Genomic DNA, 21,560 nt, shown 5'->3' on the forward strand with positions numbered 1-21,560 from the left:
AGCTGTCTTTGCTTTTTGGATATATTTTTACCCTATTAAAAACAAAATTGTTTTGTTCATAGTTTATAATTGCCTACATGTAAGACATCCTGGAAACAAAGTCATACTTGAGGCAAACACTCAAAGCTCAAATGAGAAAGAAAACTTTTAGGAAGGAATTTAAATTAAGATGTTTACATATTCTAAAGTGTTGCAATATTCTTCCAGCAAATGGAATAAGATGCAAGGCCTTGAAGTGAAATACTGAAGCTGGTCTGAAGTGAAGCAAAGTCATAAGGCAATCTATTTGTGACCTCAAAACCTCTCAGTTTCTCTTCTGCTTGCCTGAAAAATAGATAAAATGTAGAGTCAACTATACCAAATTTCTCTCATGTGGAGATTCTCACCTGGCAAAGTAACTGTACCGTCTTGTTCCAAAGTTTCAGGGTTTATTCTTATGGCTGTCATACTGTGATTATTCGCATCTCTGTATAATAAATAGCCCTGGCAAGAACAAAAAAAATAAATATGTGGAGGCATGAAAATACTCTTAAATACATTAATAGGCAATAAAAGGAGAAACAAATGCAATGATTATTTTAGATATTGCTTTAAAATAATGGAAGGCTTTTACATCAAATTATGATAAACATTTTTTCTACTAACCCAAATTTTAACTAAATCCCATATTAAAAGATGAAATTTGACTCCCTTCCTACACTTTCTTCATGCCATAGATTAGCATGCTGAAATTGGTATACAACTTTTGAAGCCCCACATATCAATTGTTATTTATATCTGTATACAATTAGAATTAAAAGCCACAGCCACAGTAAAAACCAGTGTTTCTGTATCCACTTTTCAACTCAACAGAATAGTCACAGGAATACCAGAAAGCCAATAGATAATGTTGTCCTATACAGAAGAGCAATCATTATTGCATATAAATACATGCATTAAAATCTAGAATAAAAAAAGTGTTAGTTAACTACTTGACTCCCACACTAAGACAGTTCCTTCCATTGAAGCTACTGGATAAATAAACCTCAGCAAAATAAGGAAAACAAGCCCACATAAATTAAGCAAAGAGCATTAAAGTAGATAGAAAATCTTCAATCTAAAAGTAACTATAACGATGAAGTAGGAAAAATCACCTGAATTTAAGGTAACCATGCACCTGAAGGGAAATGACACTAAGGACATTTTATCTCTTATGGACACATAACTAGCAATAAGTGCAAGTCACACACCTTTCTATAAATATAGGCACAGAATGACACTTGTCCTAACTGCAGTGCCCTTGGCTACAGTCACTGTGTGAGGGCACACACCTGTACAAGCACTCAGAAAGCATCACATATACTTATAGTTATGTACAGAATGTCCAAACATGTAACACTGTATAACGAAACCGCATGAATCCTGTTCCTTTCCAAACTGATGGAAGAGGCTCCATAATTAATACATCCACACCCATTTGTTTTGTGCCAGTGCACCTTTCAGTGATTTGCTTTTACATTAAATAAAACCAGATTTGTGTTTGTGTTTACACAAACAATAACCGCAATGAAAGAACATACATTTATAATGAACAATTTCACTTCAAAAGCATGGCAAGGAGTATACTAAAAATCACACTGGGACAATGAGATCACTCAGTTAAAAGCAAATATACAATAAAACCAGTAAATTAATTGTTCTAGGAAATACTTTTTTTAATGTTTTGAGGTTTTTTTTATAATGAATAATAAAAGTGTATGAAAAAGTGGTTGATATTGCAGAAACTAACCCTAAAAAACACAAACCATACAACTATAGTTAACTCCACAATGTCAGTGTCAATAATTATCTCTACGTATTGTTTACATATGCTCAATCCTCCCCAACTAAAACAGCATTTCCTTATTTTACTGCAGATATTTTCATCTCAATTTCTTTTCATAAAAAGTTATTTCAAATATTTTTTACATATTCATTGCAACAGCACTTTCTTACATCTACTGACATGCATTTAGAACCACACACCAATTGCCTGTACAGTTCATAAACTGACGTGCTAAAACACCATATTTTGCAAAAGTCTTTACAGTGATAACACATGTAAGGACACTCCATTATTCCTTTCCACAGGCCAGTACCAGTGATTACAGGTCCATCATCCTCTATAATTTAGAAGGCAGTACCAAAACCTTTTTTTTTAATAAAGAAAGCCAAAGGAACAATAAAACATCCATGTAAGCTTACTCTAAGGCAGGGTCTACTTAAATTATTTAGGAAGGATGAGGAGGGCTGCACATTTTATATTTTAAGTATTCACTTACCTGAGCATAACCTAACCAAGACTTTTTTTCTTTTCTATTTTTGATGCGGGATGTAGAATTGTATATATGGCCCTGAAAAGCAAAAAATTTCCATCATTTAACAAATACCAGAGTGAAAATTCAACACAATCATTTACCATTTAAGCAATATCTTCAACCATATTGCAAAGTGAAAATTCTAAGAAAATGTTGTCAAGTTGTCATAGAAATTATCAGAAAAACTTACACAAACTAATAGAACTGATGATCACTAAGCTATGTAAGATTGCCCATGGAAATAGGACATCATAAAAATTAAATTAAAATATAAAGTATCACTCATCAGACAAGAAGCAGACACATTACCCTCACTGTCCCACTGTATCCAGAGCCAATTTTGTAAAGTCCATCTTTACATAGGAGATAGAGGAAAAAACCATCACTCTGAAGTAGGCACTGGTCATCTTCATCTACAGATATTTCTTTCAATGGCCATTTGTGCATCAAGGCTGCCTTCTTTATCCCATTACTGAACCAGTCCTGGATTTGGATTTTGCCCACCAGAACTGCCTGTACACTCCGCTGAAGAGAGTTTAAAATGGTTGGCACCTAAACAGTAAAAGAAAAAGAGTGAAAAAGATGACAATTTTTTTAAATGTTGTATTTTCTGTTCTAACTCCAACTCAAGAGAGACCAAGAAATACCGACTCATCTCAAAAATAGTGAGAAGGAGAAAAAGGTAACAATTAAACAACACATCTCAGAACTCATGAGAAGTACTCATTTACGTAAATTCCCAGACCCAGAGAAGTTTTAGTGCAAGACCTGAATAGTCTGACAAGCATGGCTGCCATTATTGGTGAGGATTGCAGAGATTGCTTGCAGTGTCCTTCCCGTCTCTCCCCAGGCAGCCACCAGACTGAAGAGGCAAGCGCAGGAAAGCGCTGTCAAGGACTGTCCCGTGCTGTCATTCATTCCCGTGCTACGGACTGTTATTTCCAAAAGCAGCTGGAACAGGGACTCTGCAGATAAAACACAGCCATTGCACAGATCAGTCACAAGATCATACAAAACAATTTCATTATCAATGGTAAATAAAAATAGGAAAATACATTCTCTCTCTCCTCAGCTATTATGTTCAGAGCTAATTTCAGACAGAAAAGCATCTTAAGTGAGCCTGAGTGATCCTTAACTTTTCTTCTTTTCAGCCAGAAAACATCAAGTCTGGATAATCACCATGGCTGATGAAGAAAAACTACAAGTCCTTCTGTCACAGTGGAACACATTAACAAAAAATGGGCCAGAAAGTGTTATTATAGTAGACACTACTCAGTCTACCCCATCACTGAGATGATGTGTAGATCACTTGTCTACTCTTTATGACCATTACCCATGTTGAAGCACAACCCACTTCATAGGAACAAGCATTTCAAATTGAGGCTTGAAAATTATTTTGATCATATGCCTCTTTCCAAAGATTGTTTGGTGGCTCAACTTCTCTAACAATTCAGGTGTGAACAGAAATCCACCTAAATTTTCCCAGGAGCTGATACAATTATTCACTAGGGCAGTAATCAAAAAGTCTTCTTTGCAGCTTTTTAATACTCCATTCATTAATATAAAATAAGTTTTCTGCAGCAAATTACAATCTTTGGAAATGCAATACTGTTAAATCATAAAACATGAAAAAATACATGAAGTCTAAAGACTTTTTAAAAATTGTCTTTAAACAACTCAGGCTACAGCCTAGACTTCTCTGCAGTTCTATCAACAAACAAAAGATAATGGGATTTTAACTTAAAGGATATAGTCAATCATGTTCTCAAAGGCATCAGAAGTTCAACTTTTATTTTCAATATCATTTAAAAGAAAATTAATTTTCAGGGAAACTTTGGGATGGCCAGAGAAAAATAAAAACAAGAATTGTGACACTCTGCTTAACAGCTCCACATAAATTACAAAATTAAACATCTAAGCTACAGACCACAACAGCAGATTACAAGAGAAATTCACCCTAAAACTGTACTCTTTCCAATAAGACCAAGTATTTTATGTTTCAGTAAGACAGTAAAACCCAATTTTTCAGGCTGTGATGCTCTTTACTTTGTTTCAGTGAGGAAGTACCCCATACATGCACCATAAGGACCTAACAGGGCAGAATAGTCAGCCAGTTGAAAACAAGCACGTTACTATCTCACAAATACTTGCCAAGAACCATTTTCTTCTGTCCAACACAATAACAGGTTATGTTAATAAAAATACAGTAAGAGATGAGATTACCTAGGACTTCAGGAGGCTCTGATTGCAGGCCTTCTGGTTGCTGACCTTGGAGCACATTAAGTAGGGCTTGTAAGCTCCTGAGACACAAGGATGGATGAGAAAATCTCGTCTCCTTTATCAATTCAAAGACTTCACACAATCCAACTTCAATGATCTAAAGAAATACAGATTTTTCAGAACAGATGTCAATATAATATTTTTAGATCTTCATCAAAAAAGTATATCCCAGTGTTCAGTGAACAAAACAATTACTCAAATAAAACTTCTAATATAAGATACAGTGTTAAACCAGAACCAAAATCAAGAATGCACCTATACAACTATACCAGCAAATATTACATGTAAGTCAGCCACTACATAAAAGAGCATATCTAAGCAGACTAAGTTTCCTGAAAGAATAAGGAAGCTTAAAATTTTTTGCACAACAAAAGGCAAACTGTACCTCTGAGCCCCTCTAATTTCTATCCAGTTCACTCTTTGACACTCTTCTTTTTCCTTGCTCATCAATGTGAGCCTGCAAACTAGAACGGTCTTGCAACCTGGCTGCACATCCTGAACAATACATTTGACAGCTGATACTGGCAGCTCTAGAACTGTCCCCTCCAAAGCCTCTGAGATTATTTTTTATATTGTGACAAAAACAAAAATTAATTGCTAGTCACTAAAATTCCACATGTACTCATAGAAGACATGCATTAAGCCAACTAGCAGAACATGTTTAAAAGCCCTGTTAGAGCCATCTCTAACTTTCCCTTTTAGAATTCCTGACTATTCTGAGATTACAGTCATGCTTCTCTTCACTGACTGCTCCCTTGCACTTCTTCTCAAACTCTGTATTTAATAATGATGAAGATGAAAGAGAGGAGGGTTAGCACATTACAAATAAGCCACTGTATCTTAAAGACTTCACTATGTCTTTTGGTCAGGAGCAGAGCCCCCATAGAGTATTTAACAGAGACTCATCCCTGAGTAAAATCTAAGGAAAAATATAGAAATGCAAAAATAAATAACATCGTTAATGCAACTGCCATACATGCTTAAAACATATATTCTGGAAGTCAGCTCCAAGTTCTACTGGGTGCCTTGCAACTGTCTTTGCTGATCTTTAATTTGATTCCCATCCTTCAGAAATTATTTTACCATCTATTTTTTTTTCTTGGAAGAAGGATAAGAACATAACCAAGTCAAGTCCTCAAAGCACCACAGCAATTTTGCTACTAATTACACCTTACATTTTATATCTGCAATAGAGTAGGGGGAAAACACATGCATGGAATCTACAGTGAAAAAACCTGTCAGCATAATAATGTTTTTTTCCAGGATCTAAAACTCATTTTCAGCACATTTTTATATAATGCCCTTCCTGTTCAGTTATCATGTCTTTGAGAGAAACTAAATTTATTCTTCACAATCTTCAGACAGAAGACCTCATCTAGGAGCTGACAGAGGCAGCTAGAGAAAGTAGAGAACATACACAGTGGAAAAGTTCACAGTTTGGTGAACTTCCACTACAGTAGGAATCAATAAGAGAGTTCTGCTGGGATATTATAAATTCTGCATAGGTTTTGGGTTGGTTTTTAAATATCTGAAATCAAGAGATTGGCTAGGCTTCATAAAATCTATTCACTATGTTAGCCCATGTATGTATATCTTACGTATATACACACACATATATATGTGTATCTCTCTACCTCTTTCCTCCCAACCATGCTCTGAAGGACAGAATAAGCAAATAGTTCTTTTCAAGACATCTTAAGCTTGTTCTACCACACTCTGAAAGGTTTTTGAGCCAAAACAAGCACTGCACTGCCTCAGCTTGTGTCACAGCCTGACAGCTCTTACTGATGCTCTCTGTTTAACCATTCTCCCATTCGCTTTGCAACACCTTTGAGACTTCAGAACAAAAGTTTAAGACTGCTTAACAAAAGGTACCCAAAATTCTAGCCTGGATGCAGACATTGTGACTCCTAACTAATTCCTAAAACCTCTCAAGATTTCATCTTGAAGTCTTCTCTATGCCCTTGTTTTATTTCCTTTATCTTTCCTCTCATTGTGTGCATTATCCCCAATGCTCACATTGCTGGAATTAAAATTACACACTACTCTGAAATAATTTATATTATACATATACACAAAAAAAGAGAATATTTACAAAGGTAACATTATGCTAATGAATTTTAAACTGTGTAAAATCAGTCCCTAAAGAAAGTAATTATTTGTCTTTTATTTTTTGTTACAACTTAAAAATTTAAATTTTTGCTTAAGGTTATTAACAAAATGTATGCCAAGGCAGAAACAAAGAATATTTAAGTCAGTTCATTCCACTTTAATCACTTTAATCCAGTATTTGTCCCTTTTAGTACAGGGCTTTTGTGGATCATTCATTACTCAGCCTTAAATTTAACATTGGGTGGGTGTGTGGGTGTGTGTGTGTGTGTGTGTGTGTGTGAAAGGTGTGGGAAATACCTCTCCTTTACTCTGCAAATTACAGATCTTATCAACAGAACTGAACCTACTCCATTTTAGGTAGAGAGAATTCCTCACCATTAGCTAAGATACTAAATAAATAAGGTAGCAAACAAGTATGTCAAACAAAGGCAAGTACTTCCGGAGAAACCCAAAATATAAACCTAACAAAACAAGTTACTAAACTATCTGAACAAAACCAAAACACAAAATTTTTGTTGTGCTAGTATCTGAAGAGCAAAGTTTGTCTCTTAATGTTAAAAACAACTATTCTCAATCTTATTATAGAAATTGCATAGGACAACTTCTGATTCCAAAATACATTCTACTTAAAGGCTCTAACAAACCTGACTCCCTCAAGTTTAAGATCTGAAAGAAAAATATCTCAATAGAACACCTAGTCACCTTAAGCTACAAAATTGTAGAATGTTTTCAACTTACTCTCAATTAAACAAAAAGCCACCAACACACCAATGACTACACTCTGGAGAATCTGTAAGAGCACAAACCCTAGCCACACTTTTTTTCATCTTTCACCCCACTGTCAAACACAAAATACATCAGTATCCTTTTTAATAAGCTAACAATTACTATCAGAAATTTGTCTTGTAAATATTGTGAACCTAAGAAACACAATATTGTTCATTATCATGAGACAGACACCTGTATCCAGGATAGCAAGAGATTTACAAGTCAGTCCCTAGAAGTTTTACTGTATGTGAGACAATTCCAAGCAGATGCTTTTTTAAAAGCATGAATGCAAGTCCAATTGTTACCTCCAAGTGACCTAAACAACCCTGTATTACCTAGATAGTTATGAAAAATACTGAGGTTGTATCAGGCATCTAAACATATTTTTGAACCATAAATTCTCAAATTTGGTATTTTGCAGATACTTTACTAAAAATTAGCAGTGTGAAAACATATTAATTTTCACCAATTTTATATCTGCTGTACTGAATGCAACAAAAACCTCAACAATTTTCTATTTTGAGAGAAGTTTGTTACCTGCAGTTTCCTTATCATCTTTGTAATTAACTGTCCAACACAATACCGATGTTTTGGTTTCCACATGCAAGTCTTCTTTCCATATCACTTATAAATCTCATCTGGCTTGGAACCTCTTTTAATTTCAACATCTTTTTAAAACATCATTCCATCCTCCATAAATGCTAGTAGCTACATTGCCTTTTACTTAAAATTAAGCACCCACAAGCACTTGCTGATTCATTTAATACAATCCATGAGTGCTCAAATGCAGTTCATAAACAGTGCTGACTTTATTTCCAGTGACCACATATTGCAATCATCAATCATGAAATTTCAGTTGGCTGACTGGGTTATGCTTCTCTGCAATTCACCACTACTATTTTCTGGAGTGCCAACTTTGCCCCTCGGATAACAATGCCCAAATGCAATCATCTGTAAAATCCTAATTTCCTAAGCCACTCAAATATTCTACATAACCACAGCTGCAACTACCTTTTTTAATTCAGCATTTGTATTGGCTTTAGGCCAAATATATACAAGGGAAGTTAATCTGAATATGCTTTTTAGATTCAGAAGAACAACAAAACAAAGCATGTTCCATAGCATTGATAAGGTAGCAATGAACAAAACTAAATGCATAGCTTTGTAATACATAGTAAAAAACAAGTGAACCAACAAATTGAAAAAAATAAGAAAAAATCAGTAAGTCCTTTATTTCTGACTTTCCACCAGTAATCCTACTGTAAGCATAGAAGCAGTCAATAGTAAAAAACCCACTCTAACTGTTCAACTATAGCATCACAATCTTAACATGCAGTAGAATCTGGAGCTGTCAGTACCACTAAGGGCACTAAAGCCAAAAAAGGGAAAGAATAACACAGTTGCTGCAATTACACGCATACCTAGCAAAACATCTTAGGAACCATTCCACCAAATTATTTCCATTATTAGAAAGACTCATTCTTTTTGGAGGGTAAAGCAAAAAGAGCACCCTTTTACCATTATGAGCTGGTAGCCTCTCAGAGATATTAGAGCTGCCTTATTCACATCATTTCTGTGTAGATTTTTGAGGCAGGAGATGTTCAATTACCAACACTTTGAAAAGAATTCAACTTGAGTGTTTACCAGACATTTAACTGACTTTAATTGGGCAGGTACATAGATCATCCTAATTCATGAAATGATTCTGAACTAGATGGACTACAAATAAAACTACAGTAGTGTTCTAAGCAGCTGGATTATACTGTTGCTCTTTAATCCCCAAAAAGAACACACCAACCTTAGATGACATACATGGCACACTTGAAGCGGTATCAGTTACTTGCCTTTGGAAGTTTAATAGGTGGCTCTTTGGGCTCCTCCTCTTCATCACTGTCAGAATCCCCACTCTGGACACTGTTCTTCGAGGCCAAAGACACAGACGCTTCCTTTTTCTGCCACTCCAACACACAATGGCGGACATTGCAGTAAACATTAAAAGCTGAAGGATTGCTATGTAATCTGATATCTGGTATGGTTATTGTACTCTCTAGGCTCTCAGTCTGAAAAACAAGATCAGTTTTAGTTTATTAGTTTAGTAAAGTTTCAAGCTTTGCTAAATATAAATAATCTCAACAGTCTCAATTTTGACAGACCAAATTATTTCTAAACTAGAGACAACTTTCCTGCTGAAGTACCTAAAGGTCTATTTCAAGCAGGGAAGAAAGGAAGAAGAGGAAGACATTCTACCATCTACCTTTGGCCTCTACATCTCATAACTTGATGAGGACACCGGGACTACAAATGACAGCAGCTCAGGCTACAGAATGATCCAAACCTGTGCCACAGTGGTAAGAATAGCAGAATCAAGCTCTATGTCCTCAACAGCAGTCTGTTTTGGAGGTTTTAATTATAATTGAACTTTTAAATACAATCCATTGGATTGTGTACTAGCAAAGACCAGGCTGGTATCAGCACAGGCTTTGAAAACTGGATTTCAGGCACATGCGAGGAAGCAATTCTCTGTAAGAGCTTGCTATAGACAGAGGGCACACAGATCATGCAAGGAGAGAAGGCCCAGGTTAAGAGTGCAGGACAAATTTGCTTGACCATGCAAGGCAAAATGTGGTGGATTATTAGGCCAGACTGACTCAGGATCATGACTGACTTCACAAGGTCATTTCTGGTTTCATTCTTGTACTCTTGAGGGACAGGGGGAGGAAGGGCACAGTGAGAGTGGAGGCTGTATGGTTTTTCTTTTGTTTTATTTATAGGGTATTAATACTGTGCATTGCCACATTCATCTGGCATGAAATTACACAGTGAATTATGCTACAGTGATTGAAACAGATCACTGAGAGCAGTGATGGGAAGGAGAACATTAAACTAGCAGAGGAGAGGTAAAAGGAATTTGAGAACCAGTGAAGTGGGTAATATTTTAATGGGGTGATTTGTTCTTCTACAATATGGTTGCCACAATTTTCTACATCAAAACCACTTTTATCTGCACATACATTTTTATTAATACCAGAAACAACACAAGACTCTAAGACCTTTTAACACTGTATGTTAAAAAACATAACAAAAAAATTCAAAATTACTTGAAAATATTTAATCATTCACATATTCCCTGTTTTTGACCATAATTTTATTCTGACAGTACTGGTATGTATTTGCCTATCCTTCCTTTCCATTATTACTACAGTTACTGCAAGCTAGAATATTAAGAAGTAATGCTTACTATGCAATCTATTTCATCAAACACATTGTATGGTAATTTTTCTCACCTGCATCAGTGGTAGCAGTAAGCACAAAAATATAATGAAGTAGGAAAAAGAAACAGCTGGAAAAAGTTCCCTACATGCATACTCAGGTTTGGCAGCTTTTTTTCTTTAACTCAACAGAACTTCTGCCATTAAGGATCACAAGACAGCAAAGTTTAGTCTTGTTTAACATTAGTGTCTTTAAAATAGTAAAGCTCTTGTTAGAAATCCCACAATATTAATCACTGCAAGAACCCAAGGTACAACCTCATAAGTTATTCCAGTATCAAACTGAATCAAAATAAATTTGGATTGACCCCACTGATAATGAGCTCCTACATGCTTTGAAGTTTGACACCATAAAACTGAATGGTTTTAAGATGTAACTCTTCTGTTCATCAAGTATCCATACACATTACCTCAAAAATTTTTGCAGCTCCTGTTAAGGCAAATGCACAGTAAAAGCTTTCAGCTTTAAAGCTAGCTCAGTTGAATGGCACAGGTTACATTCCTCACTAAACTTAGTTTACTAAAGTTTTTTACAGACAGTTACAGAACGAGAAAGCTATTTCAGAGGGTCCAGATATTTATCTGAAAGTTCACTTATCTAGTTAATATCACACATTGTAATTATAACTTCTGTGAAGAGTTTCCATTCCAATTCTTTCTTGTCAGCTCAGCTAAATCTTTGATCCTGAAGAGCCTTAAGTTCTGTAGCTCGTACAGTCTCATTTGAAACAGACCGGCCAAACTGTTAAACCATCACAGATAATTTTAGACATTACAGTGCTAGATAAAAATCAAAGTATGTTTTCTTACCTATTAATAACAAGCTGACTAATTTTCAGAAATTCACTCCTTATTCCAAATACTTTACAACCGTTAACCAGTAAGCACTTTAACTATTCTATCTCTATGTTCAGTGTTTTGCTTTTCTACCAGCAGTGCATGAACAGTACAATACTTGCATACACTAACTGCCTAGAGACTTCAGTACAGCACAACATCCTCCAGAAACTTCATCGTAAGATAAAAAACACTGATGTGATTTGTGATGGATTTGCTCAAGTCTAAGGGGTTTAACTAAAATACTTATAGTTGCTAGCTCTTCAAAACAAACATATGTGGATGCATATAATAAGCAAGTTCCACAAACATCACATTCTTAGATTTCCTTTACATAAGGCAAGAACTGAGCTGACAACAACAAAAAAGAAACCAGTAAAACTTTCTGCCCCATCTAATGCAAGTGATCATTCAGTGAGCAGCTTTTTTGTTGTTTTTTTTCTTTTCTTCAACAGTGGTAGAGGAAAGTATTCAAAACCGACATCAGAAATTTTTCCTATATGAAACAAGTGTTCTTCCTTTCCAGGTAACAGATTCCTAACTTCACTAAGGTCAGATACATTGAACAAGTCAGAAAACTGGGATTTGAGTTCATCCTATCATCACCTGAAAGTTTACTTTTCTGCAGCTAATGAATATCTTCTACACAATCATAAAAACTTCCCCAATATTATGAGACTCGTGATATCATCTGTACAACCTTGCTGTGGACTCAGATGTTGAGGTAGAATAGATCAGTAAGAAAAAATAACCAATACCTGTACCTACAGAACCTCACTTAGTACTTCTTTTATTAAAGTAATAAAGTCTGTTTTAATTTACAATTCTCTGATATTGCATTTCATGTTGGCACAAAATACATCTACATTGAGAAGAAAAAGAGCAGAATATTAAATCAAAATGTTAATCAACTTGTAAGAACTAAAGCAATTTACTGATTTTGCACAGAACCAGAATCATTAATAATCCAAACAGCCTGCTCTTGAGCTATACGATAAATTATTTCAGAAAGAAACAACACCTTACAGACAGCCTGTTTTCATGGTGTTGAGTACTGAGAGTCACATGATACTTGGAATAAGTTGAAGAGCAGCAATCACTTTCTCTGCTTTCAAATGTCCAAATCTTAATCGCTGCTGGAATATTGCAATCCAAAGCGCTCATTACATTTGACTACACATTCAGCTTCCAGAGTGCCTAAGCAGAAGATGAGATGATAGCTTCTATACTAGCTTTCCTCCCAAAGCATCTGGTTTCTTGCAAAATGAAATTGCTACCACTGTCAAAAAGAAGAGAGCTTACAGACTGGAAAACAGAATTATGCTGTTTGATTCAGTAGTTTTCATATGAGCTGTATTGTCACAGACATATTTTCCAAAAAATCCTTTGCTAGGATTTTTTCTCCTGAGAAGCTGAGAGGCCTCAGAAATGAAATGTAAACAATAATTATCTGCTGCTGTGGAATGCAACAGGTGCATCTTTGATTGGCCTAACATGGATTGTTTCTACTTGATGACCAATCACAGTTCAGCCGTCTTGGCCTCTCTGGTCAGTCACAAGATTTTATTATCATTCTTTTCTATTCCTTGCCAGCCTTCTGATGAAATCCTTTCTGATATTCTTTTAGTATAGTTTTAATATGTAATTTTCTTTTAATATCACATATATCATAAAATAATAAACAGCCTTCTGAAACATGGAGTCAAGATTCTTATCTCTTCCGTCATCCTGGGACCCCTGTGAACACCACCACACAGTGGGATGTTCTGAATCTTCATCTTTGCTGTCTGACTTGGTGTCACCAAAAATTAAACGTGCACCTTAGCAAATGAAGATATATGGTGAAACATACATTGTAAAACTTAAACATCCATCATTGGTGAAGACAGTTTTAATATGTGAAGATTTTATTTCTTGTGTGTTACTTTTTATTTTCTGAAAGGTAAGACTCTTATGAGGGAGAGATCAAAGTGCAGATGCTCACACCCTGATGCCTTGCTTGTCCTTGTAAACATATACTCCCTGCTAACTGGAAGAATGAATTATGTAGGAGAAGGTAAACAGCACAGGTTTGGTTCAAAAGATAAGAGCAACCTACTCCTAATTGCTCTTCTCAGTTAGCATTTTGTAATGTTCCAGTACACTCAAGAATAGCAGTGCGAAAAACCAAAACCCTCTGGTCTCCTTTGCACATCTCACACATAAAGAAACTGTTTTCCCTAAAGATAAAACCCATACACAGTTTATTTTCTAACCTATTTGTTTTCTTCCTCTTGAATCAGATGACTGTGGCAAATGGCTTATTCTTAAATATGATGGAAATAGACTATAATCTAAGAGAGGAAAGTTAATCTGCTGTTAAAGATGGGTCAGGTTATAATAATCATCTGATCTAATCCCTGTGTAACACTGAGAAGCTCACCCAATTCTTTTTCAGACAGTCAAAAGATCTCTTAGAAAGGGATGCCCTCTTGAGGTTGAAAGACCAAATACAAATGCCACTGAAAACAAGGCCAAATTATTTGAGAACCTACGTGTGTTTTTACTGAGACAATATTCATCCCAGTTGATGCGTTTTATACATCTATTCATTAGCTTACAATGAATTTGTCTGCTACATGAACCTCCCCCTTAAAGTTTTATTATTCCCACTTGTAGAAAGCTAAAAAAGTCATAGCTTAAAACTTCTGCATAAACTAAACAGGTAGACACCAACCATTTCCAGTACAAGCTGTGTTTGGTGGACTCCAATTTTTCAGTATTCTTCAAATAACATTATGAAAACAGATTATGAGGAACTGTGGTTGTCTGTCTAAGTCTCTCTCAATCCAAGGGTCCTAGGCAGCACTTGCATGAATTAACAGCAAAAGGGGGAAATATCCAGGGTGTCTGAAGGGGGAAGGGGAGGTCAGCAGCAATATTCATAGAGCTGGGAAAAGTTACAGGGCCTTATAATTTTCTGGCGATATTCTTTGCCAAAAGAAAAAAAAACCGTGGGGAGGAGGCAGGTAGGGACTGGAATCCAAGGTGCTACACCCATGTCTAACAATCAGATACTTGTTTTCTATTTAAAAGTCACTTATGCCAGCAGTGAATTTCTAAAGCCAAAATAGACTGCACCACAGAAAACTTTTGTACCTCCATCTAAAAAATAGATACTAAACCACAAACCAAAAAATGAGCAATAGTTCAAAGACCAGTGATCATAGCATGACCCACCTTAGAAGCAGAATAAGACTCAAACTACTGAGCTATTTAAACACCAATTAGTTTTATACCTAAAATGTTCTAACATTTAATGCTTAAATGGTGGAAATAATTTTCTTCCAGTTGATCAACAATTGCTTCACTTTTAAATTTCTCTCCTCTTCCATTACTCAATCATTTTTACTAAGCAGGGGATATAAATAACGAAATTTTGGGTTACTTCATCTTACTCCTCCTTTAAGGCCCTCTCTGCCTCTACTAAATATATTAAGAGAAAGCTTCCATCTCTGTTCAGACTAAAAGACCCTGTTTCTTCAAAAAATAAACCAACGCACACAAACTCTACTGCTCAAAAGTCCAGCAGTGAAAGACTTTTCAACTGCTCTATTTTAAAGATTCCAAATGGAAGCTCACATTTTTCTGACAATAGACACATCCACTTTCAGATATTCCAGTGCAAAAATAACCACTGTGCTGATTCTGCCATGGTAAGCATTGGGATGCATTGAAAAGTACACAACAAAACCAAAAAAAACCCTCCAACATAAAAACAACTACAAAAAGAAAATAAATAAAATGACCCAACCCTGTCAGTTTCATAACCTCAAGATATGAAGCTGGTTTTATCCTTCCCTTCTGCTACGTTTTTCAGGAAATACACAATTTTTTGCTAACATGCTGAAATAAGCTGGAGTGCTCTTCTGTACCCAAGTCACTCAGAATGAAGACCAATGTTCTAATGGTCAATCCCTTGTCAGTATCAGACACTATCTAGATAATAGCATCAGTAACAGACACACAAAAACCCATTATGACTTTCAAAGATGCAAATCTCAATGCTTTAAGTAGAAACTGACCTAAACCCAAGAAAAATCTTGAGAACAACCTTCCATAGGGATGAGGTGAGGAGATTATCAGTTAGTGCCATATCCATAACTACTCACAAGAACTAGCCTTTAGTATGTTCACATTGTCTTGGCCAAGGATCCTGCCACTCCATCCACCTAACACAACTAAATTTAAGAACTACATTTGACTGTTAAGCTTGTCAACAGCCATTCTGCATTTAGCTTTCTACTTGGCAGTAAAACTAGGGTCCCACCAACCAGATAGACAAGGGTCCCTTTATAGTGTAACAATGACCAAAACGTTATCTTATTTTAAAAGCACAAGTTTCTGTCACCAGACAGAACACACAAACTAACTATATTTCTTCAAATCTCTAACTTGGTTGTCTTTGTTGACAGTGGGTTGATAAAGTCATGGAGAGGACAGAGCTAAAACTTCTTATAGCAACTGAAGAAAGGACTGAGAAATTCAGTTAGGACCACAAACATTTTACTGTACAGTGCTGAGAAGAGAAATGAAGATAAGCTCTTTCTATACCATAGTTGGAAGCTGCACTACTTGAGATAAGCAGAATAATCTGGTAGGTCTCCAAAAAGTCAATACCAAATGAATAGATAGAGGGTTTGCTTCATCCTCCCAAAGCCATCTGTCTTGACATACAGCAACTACATGAGGTTTGGCAAATAAGGATAAGATGGCCAAGTGGTTCTACAGTGCATTTGTATTATAAGGGCATTCAGCTCACTAGAAAGTGTTTTCACTGGATATTTCAGTGGTTCTGTCCTTCCGAACCATTCCAAAACTGAGTTTTCTCTTTACTGATTACAAGCCTTCACAGCCCCATGAAAACCCTTCCAAGACTGTAGCTTAAATAGAGAAATAATAGCTCTCTAATAGAGAAAGAATGCAGCCCAGCAGTATTTTAAAACAGCACTGCTTCTGCATAAATTTATTCTCTCTAAAGAATTAAGATGTAAACATTTTTATTAAGTTCACTGTACGGTTCCCATGCATTTAAAGTGATTGGAGGCAGGAGTTATATGGGGAGAAAACAGGAATAGAATCACTTAGTTATTTATTACGTTTTCCATCATGGAGGAATTTTCAGAGTTAACTTTGGAGTCCTAAGAATGCTCCCTTTCTCCTTTAGCCAATATGGCAAACCCTTTGCAGCACTAGTCTCTGCTAGATGCAGATCTCAAAATTTACCTCTAAGACCAACATGTTTAGCTACACTTGGAGAACTAAAAACAGTGTTCACATTATTTCCTGTTGAACATTAGCACCAAAAACAGTTGAATAAGGTTAACATTGGTATCACAGTCATGTAAGATAGAGTAAACAGACAACACTGGTCTGCTATTAACTCCTCTAAACAAACACAGTGTTAGTCATATTTAGGTGTTCTTGCATTTCTCTCAACTGAAGTTACTGTCATTTTTGAGTCAGGACTTTATCAAGTTAGTTACAGGCTTACCTTGTTGCGTGTTTTTACTTTCAATTTAGTCTTCTGTTTTCTTTTCAACTTTTTCTTGCTAAAAAGTTTCTTACTTCTGAAAAAGAGAAAAAAAGCAATGAGAACAAAATAAACAAACTCCCTTCTGCACCTCATGGTAATAAGCACAGAGGGGAAAAAACATCAGAAGCACTCCATATTTTTTCTCATAGACAAAGGGAATAATCGCAGGTAGAATTTCAGAGTGTGAATCACAGTACATGCACCTAAAACTGTGCTTTCCTAATGTTCCACTGAATTATGGGCCTTTACTCTCATCAATTTAAGCAGAATATATGCTAGGAGAGAAACAAGTCCCTGAGCTTTCTATTGGCTTGCCCTATTGTTTCTATTACAAGTTCTTCAGTGCCACAGCAATGCTAGAAGCCAGAATTATTGACAATTCTCAGTAAAACAATCTGCTAGTACAGAACACTGCTTTGTAAAGTCTTTATCACACAGACATTCAAGCCTTCCAAGACAAAAAGTAAGCTTTAAAAATGTATCATTTAGCAGAAGATTCAGCTGATGGAAGAAACTGCAGTTTCTTTACCTTTTGTTTGGACTTTTCCCACCCTCACTTTATAAACTTAATGTCCATCCCTTTACATTAGAGATCTAGCTTAGACACTTCTCTAAACTCATTTAATCCTCTCCTGCCCACACCTCATTCCTACCACATTCTTTTTCTCCTCCATTTTATTACCCAGGAAAAATAAAAAAGACAACATACAAGAAAGACACCATAGGCACACATGCCTGTTCCATCACCATCACTGAGATTATTCTGAAATGCATGTTTTTTAAGCTATTATTTTTTCAGATTATTAATTCTACAAAAATAAGAAAAAAAGTCATATGTTACCTTTGCAGCATACAGCTCACCTTACACAGGACTTCAAGCAAAAGCTACTAATATTCCTCTGTACAACAAACTTTATTCAAATAGCTTACAGTTCAGATTAGTTGAAAAATAAAAAACTATTACATCTGAAAATCCCAGGCAGTGAGAAGTTGCATTTTCAGTAACAGACTGAGAATCAGAAGAATCTTAATACTTTATTCAAACAACTTTGTTCTAAATAAAAACGCTGAGGGTTCTAAAACATAGTGGTTACTGTCCTGTACAGTATTCAGACTGCAAGAATATAGAAGCCTCATGGTCCAGCAGTTAAAGGCTGGAAAAACTAAAGCCTGACCAACAGCCAGCAGTGAGAATACAAGCTCAAACAAAGAATTCCTGCAGAGTATGCCAAGAAAGCTGCCTCCTAGAGAATTCACCACTTTTCCCCTCTTGACCTGTATTAAGAGGAAGGTATGTTCCTCAAGACACTTCCTGCAGAAACAAACCAGCTGACCACTTTGCTTATAAGGAACAAACATCATTATCCTGGAGTTAAAAGAACTAGAGTTCAGTGGGCAGTAATTCCCTCACCACCCTCAAAAAGTTAAAGTTTACAAAGAGAATGGAGATGACTGCTCAAGGTTCCCCCAACAGTAAAGTTTCAATAGGTAACAGTATACAAGCTATTCAAGAAGCAAGGAAAAAACAAACTTCATATAACCTTTACTGCTCAAATTTCAGCAGCTGAGCTCCATAGCCTCGCTATTTAGTTTTTCTTTAATTAGGCATGTTGCCTTATTATAATTTAATGTAGTTAATTCTTATTCTGCTGTCAAACATGAAGAACAGTGCAGCCCTTTCCACTCTGTAGCCACTCAATCATCTGCTCTGGACCTGATGACCTTTTATGAAACTTGCACCCTAACTTTCAGTTTAAAAGTCCTGATGAAAGTAGCTTCTGGGCTCTCTCAGTCCATACCGCACATAAACCATGTTGACCAAAGCTGAAAACAATACTTGTTGTTTGCTGTTAGGAAGAGGAAGAAGAAATGCCTCATACGCCTCCAAGGTCACATTTAAACTGCATTCCAGGTATTATTTGGCAGCTCCACAGCAATATGGCACAGCAGACCTATTTAACCCAGGCCAGCATGAAAACATTTCCCTGCAAACCTCAAAATTGAGCTTCCAATACTCTTTTTCTACCTGTGCTAATAATTATGCCTTTTAAACACAGTATGATTTGGACTTAACACAACTTGATAAGCATAGCTTTTTTCTTTTTGTTTTAAAAGACACTAATTCAAGTTGCCAAGACATTTCAAATTTAATCCTTCCTGCCAAAATCCCTGAAAACTCACCAAATTTGTTACAGTCTGCAAACATTAAAAACACTTTTTCATCTTGTAAATATTTCACTGGACCAATCCCTGTAATTTTTGCAAGTATTTCTTCATGTTTGTGCATACATCTGAAAAACCCCCAAATTAAGCCTTTTCCCTCCCCCCAAGACTGGGCTCATTTCCGTAGTAACAAAACCTCTGCCATTTGGCAGATTACCTTCATTTGTCATGACACCTACACAATGTTTTTTCCAATTAGTAAACAGGAAAGATCAGCAATGGGTTTACTGATGGTGCTATGATCTCCCTCATTCATACAACAACCATTAAAGATGCTGCAAACAGCAGCACAGTCTGACTGCTCCATTGTGGCAACCTTTGTCTTCAGCAAGTTTTGAGCTTGAATAATTTTACATGGAAACAGTTTGGGATAGAAATGCCATAGTAAGAATCCACAATTATGTCCCCGTATTTTCTAAAAATGAAACCTCAAGGAGTTGGGAAGTATACTTTCTTCCACTTCCAAACAAACCTCCAAAACAAGTAAGCAATTAATTAATAAAAATACCTCATCACACTAATTTTATATATCTCTGAGCAACCTACAATAACTATGCATAACACTAATGTATTCACAATGTATCTGCATGTAACAAAGATACATATGATGGTTCACCGTTCTACTGTTATATACCATAACACTAAGATGGTTTTAATATTCAGAAAAAAAGATACTAAAACAATATACCAAAACACTGAGATGTTTTAATATTCAGAAAAACATGGGTAAATATATTCATGAAAAACAATGTTAAGCAGATTATGAGTAATTTCCTGTTGGAAACCATATGTTAATTATAACCACAACTCCTCTACTACCTGAAGATTAACAAGATCTGATATGGCTCAGTTGGATTTTTTAGCTAAATTATTAATCATATTGCTGGTTAACAACTGTAAGCTGCTGCTAGCTGTCATTTGAAAAGGTCTTGGTACTCTGTGCTAACAATCGGCTTCCGCTGGCAAAAGGTCCTTAGCCTCCAACTTCTAACTCAGTTGTTGATACCATTTAGCTCACAGAAAACAAACACTCATTTTCAGGAAATCTGAGGCAGGCTTTCTGCAAACTGCTTCAAAACTTTGTAACACTGGAGACCAAATTTTGAACTGGACCACAAGCAAGTGCAAGTCAAATGAGCACGGAACGTAAAGACACCTTGACAAAAAATTACTCATAGCAAATGGACACAAAGAAAGAGTGAACGGTGCTATTAAAGCCTTTACAGAAAAACCTGTTGAGAATAAAATAAATACCAAAAATCTTCAACCTTGGAATATGAAGTAATTGCCTCAAATCAAAGGCAGAAATAAAAAAGGGAGGGGAAAGGGGAAGGTGGGTAATAACCAGTTGCTTGACAATTTAAAATAGATGAAACAGCTGTTCAAATGACATGATTACAATTCCAATCAGGCTTGTAGCACCTGTAGTAGGAGGAGTAAAGGCATGCTTTAGTTTATTCACTCTAGACCAGAAGTAGCAACAGCTAGCACTTGGACTATCTGATGAATTATTAGAACATCGTCCAGTGTCTCAACACCATCGCTCTTACTGTTTGAAAGAGATGAAGAAATGCAAACAGAGCATCTTCCCTGAAGGTGCAACAGCCATGAACTATAATTGATAAGCTTAAATTTGAGAGGGAAGCTTTACATGAAGAGTGTGTTCTCCTCCCCTCAATGCTGTTACTGAATTACTCAACATGGACTAACGTTATGTTAGTGTTACACCTGCATAAGATCTTCTAGACTATATAAGTGCGTGTATAATGAGTGGAAAAAATATTATTCTGTCTCTGCTGCTGAAGCAGGAAAGGAACAACAAAAGCCTTATTTAAGTGCTATCCGACCTAAAACCTTTGCTTCTGAAACATGGTATCAAAGACTACCGTAGCTAGTACAGTATTAGACACAGTTCTGCTGTTGAATCTTGAGTACACTTTTGAAAAATTTGTGAATTTAGTAAACCACATGCGAACACATGCTCAATTTTTTAAGACTTCCAAGTGACTTTAACTCAGTGCATTTGTCTAAATTCGCTTGCTCTAGTTCGAGGACACCCATCTTTGCGGGGAAGTATACTGTTGATAGGATAGGTCTGGCCAAGAGTTGCCACGTTCAGACAAATGACAAATACATTCTGTTACTCTGTTTCCACAAGTG

The 21,560-nt window shown here is 36.0% G+C and overlaps 1 protein-coding gene across 2 annotated transcripts in view; it reads right to left on the reverse strand.

Annotated features, from left to right (window-relative positions):
- Positions 1–21,560, reverse strand: part of MYCBP2 (MYC binding protein 2) — a 173,379-nt gene that overhangs the window by 133,830 nt on the left and 17,989 nt on the right. For both annotated transcript variants that reach the window (XM_058800162.1, XM_058800161.1), the window contains exons 2-8: positions 17,136–17,211; positions 9,341–9,556; positions 4,560–4,713; positions 3,105–3,301; positions 2,646–2,888; positions 2,301–2,372; positions 387–483 (exon numbers count right to left, since the gene is read on the reverse strand). In XM_058800162.1, the coding sequence (XP_058656145.1) occupies positions 387–483; positions 2,301–2,372; positions 2,646–2,888; positions 3,105–3,301; positions 4,560–4,713; positions 9,341–9,556; positions 17,136–17,211 (1,055 nt within the window). The remainder of the gene's footprint in view (positions 1–386; positions 484–2,300; positions 2,373–2,645; positions 2,889–3,104; positions 3,302–4,559; positions 4,714–9,340; positions 9,557–17,135; positions 17,212–21,560) is intronic.

Source organism: Ammospiza caudacuta, chromosome 2 (genome assembly GCF_027887145.1).
Source record: "Ammospiza caudacuta isolate bAmmCau1 chromosome 2, bAmmCau1.pri, whole genome shotgun sequence".
NCBI classification, from domain to species: domain Eukaryota; kingdom Metazoa; phylum Chordata; class Aves; order Passeriformes; family Passerellidae; genus Ammospiza; species Ammospiza caudacuta.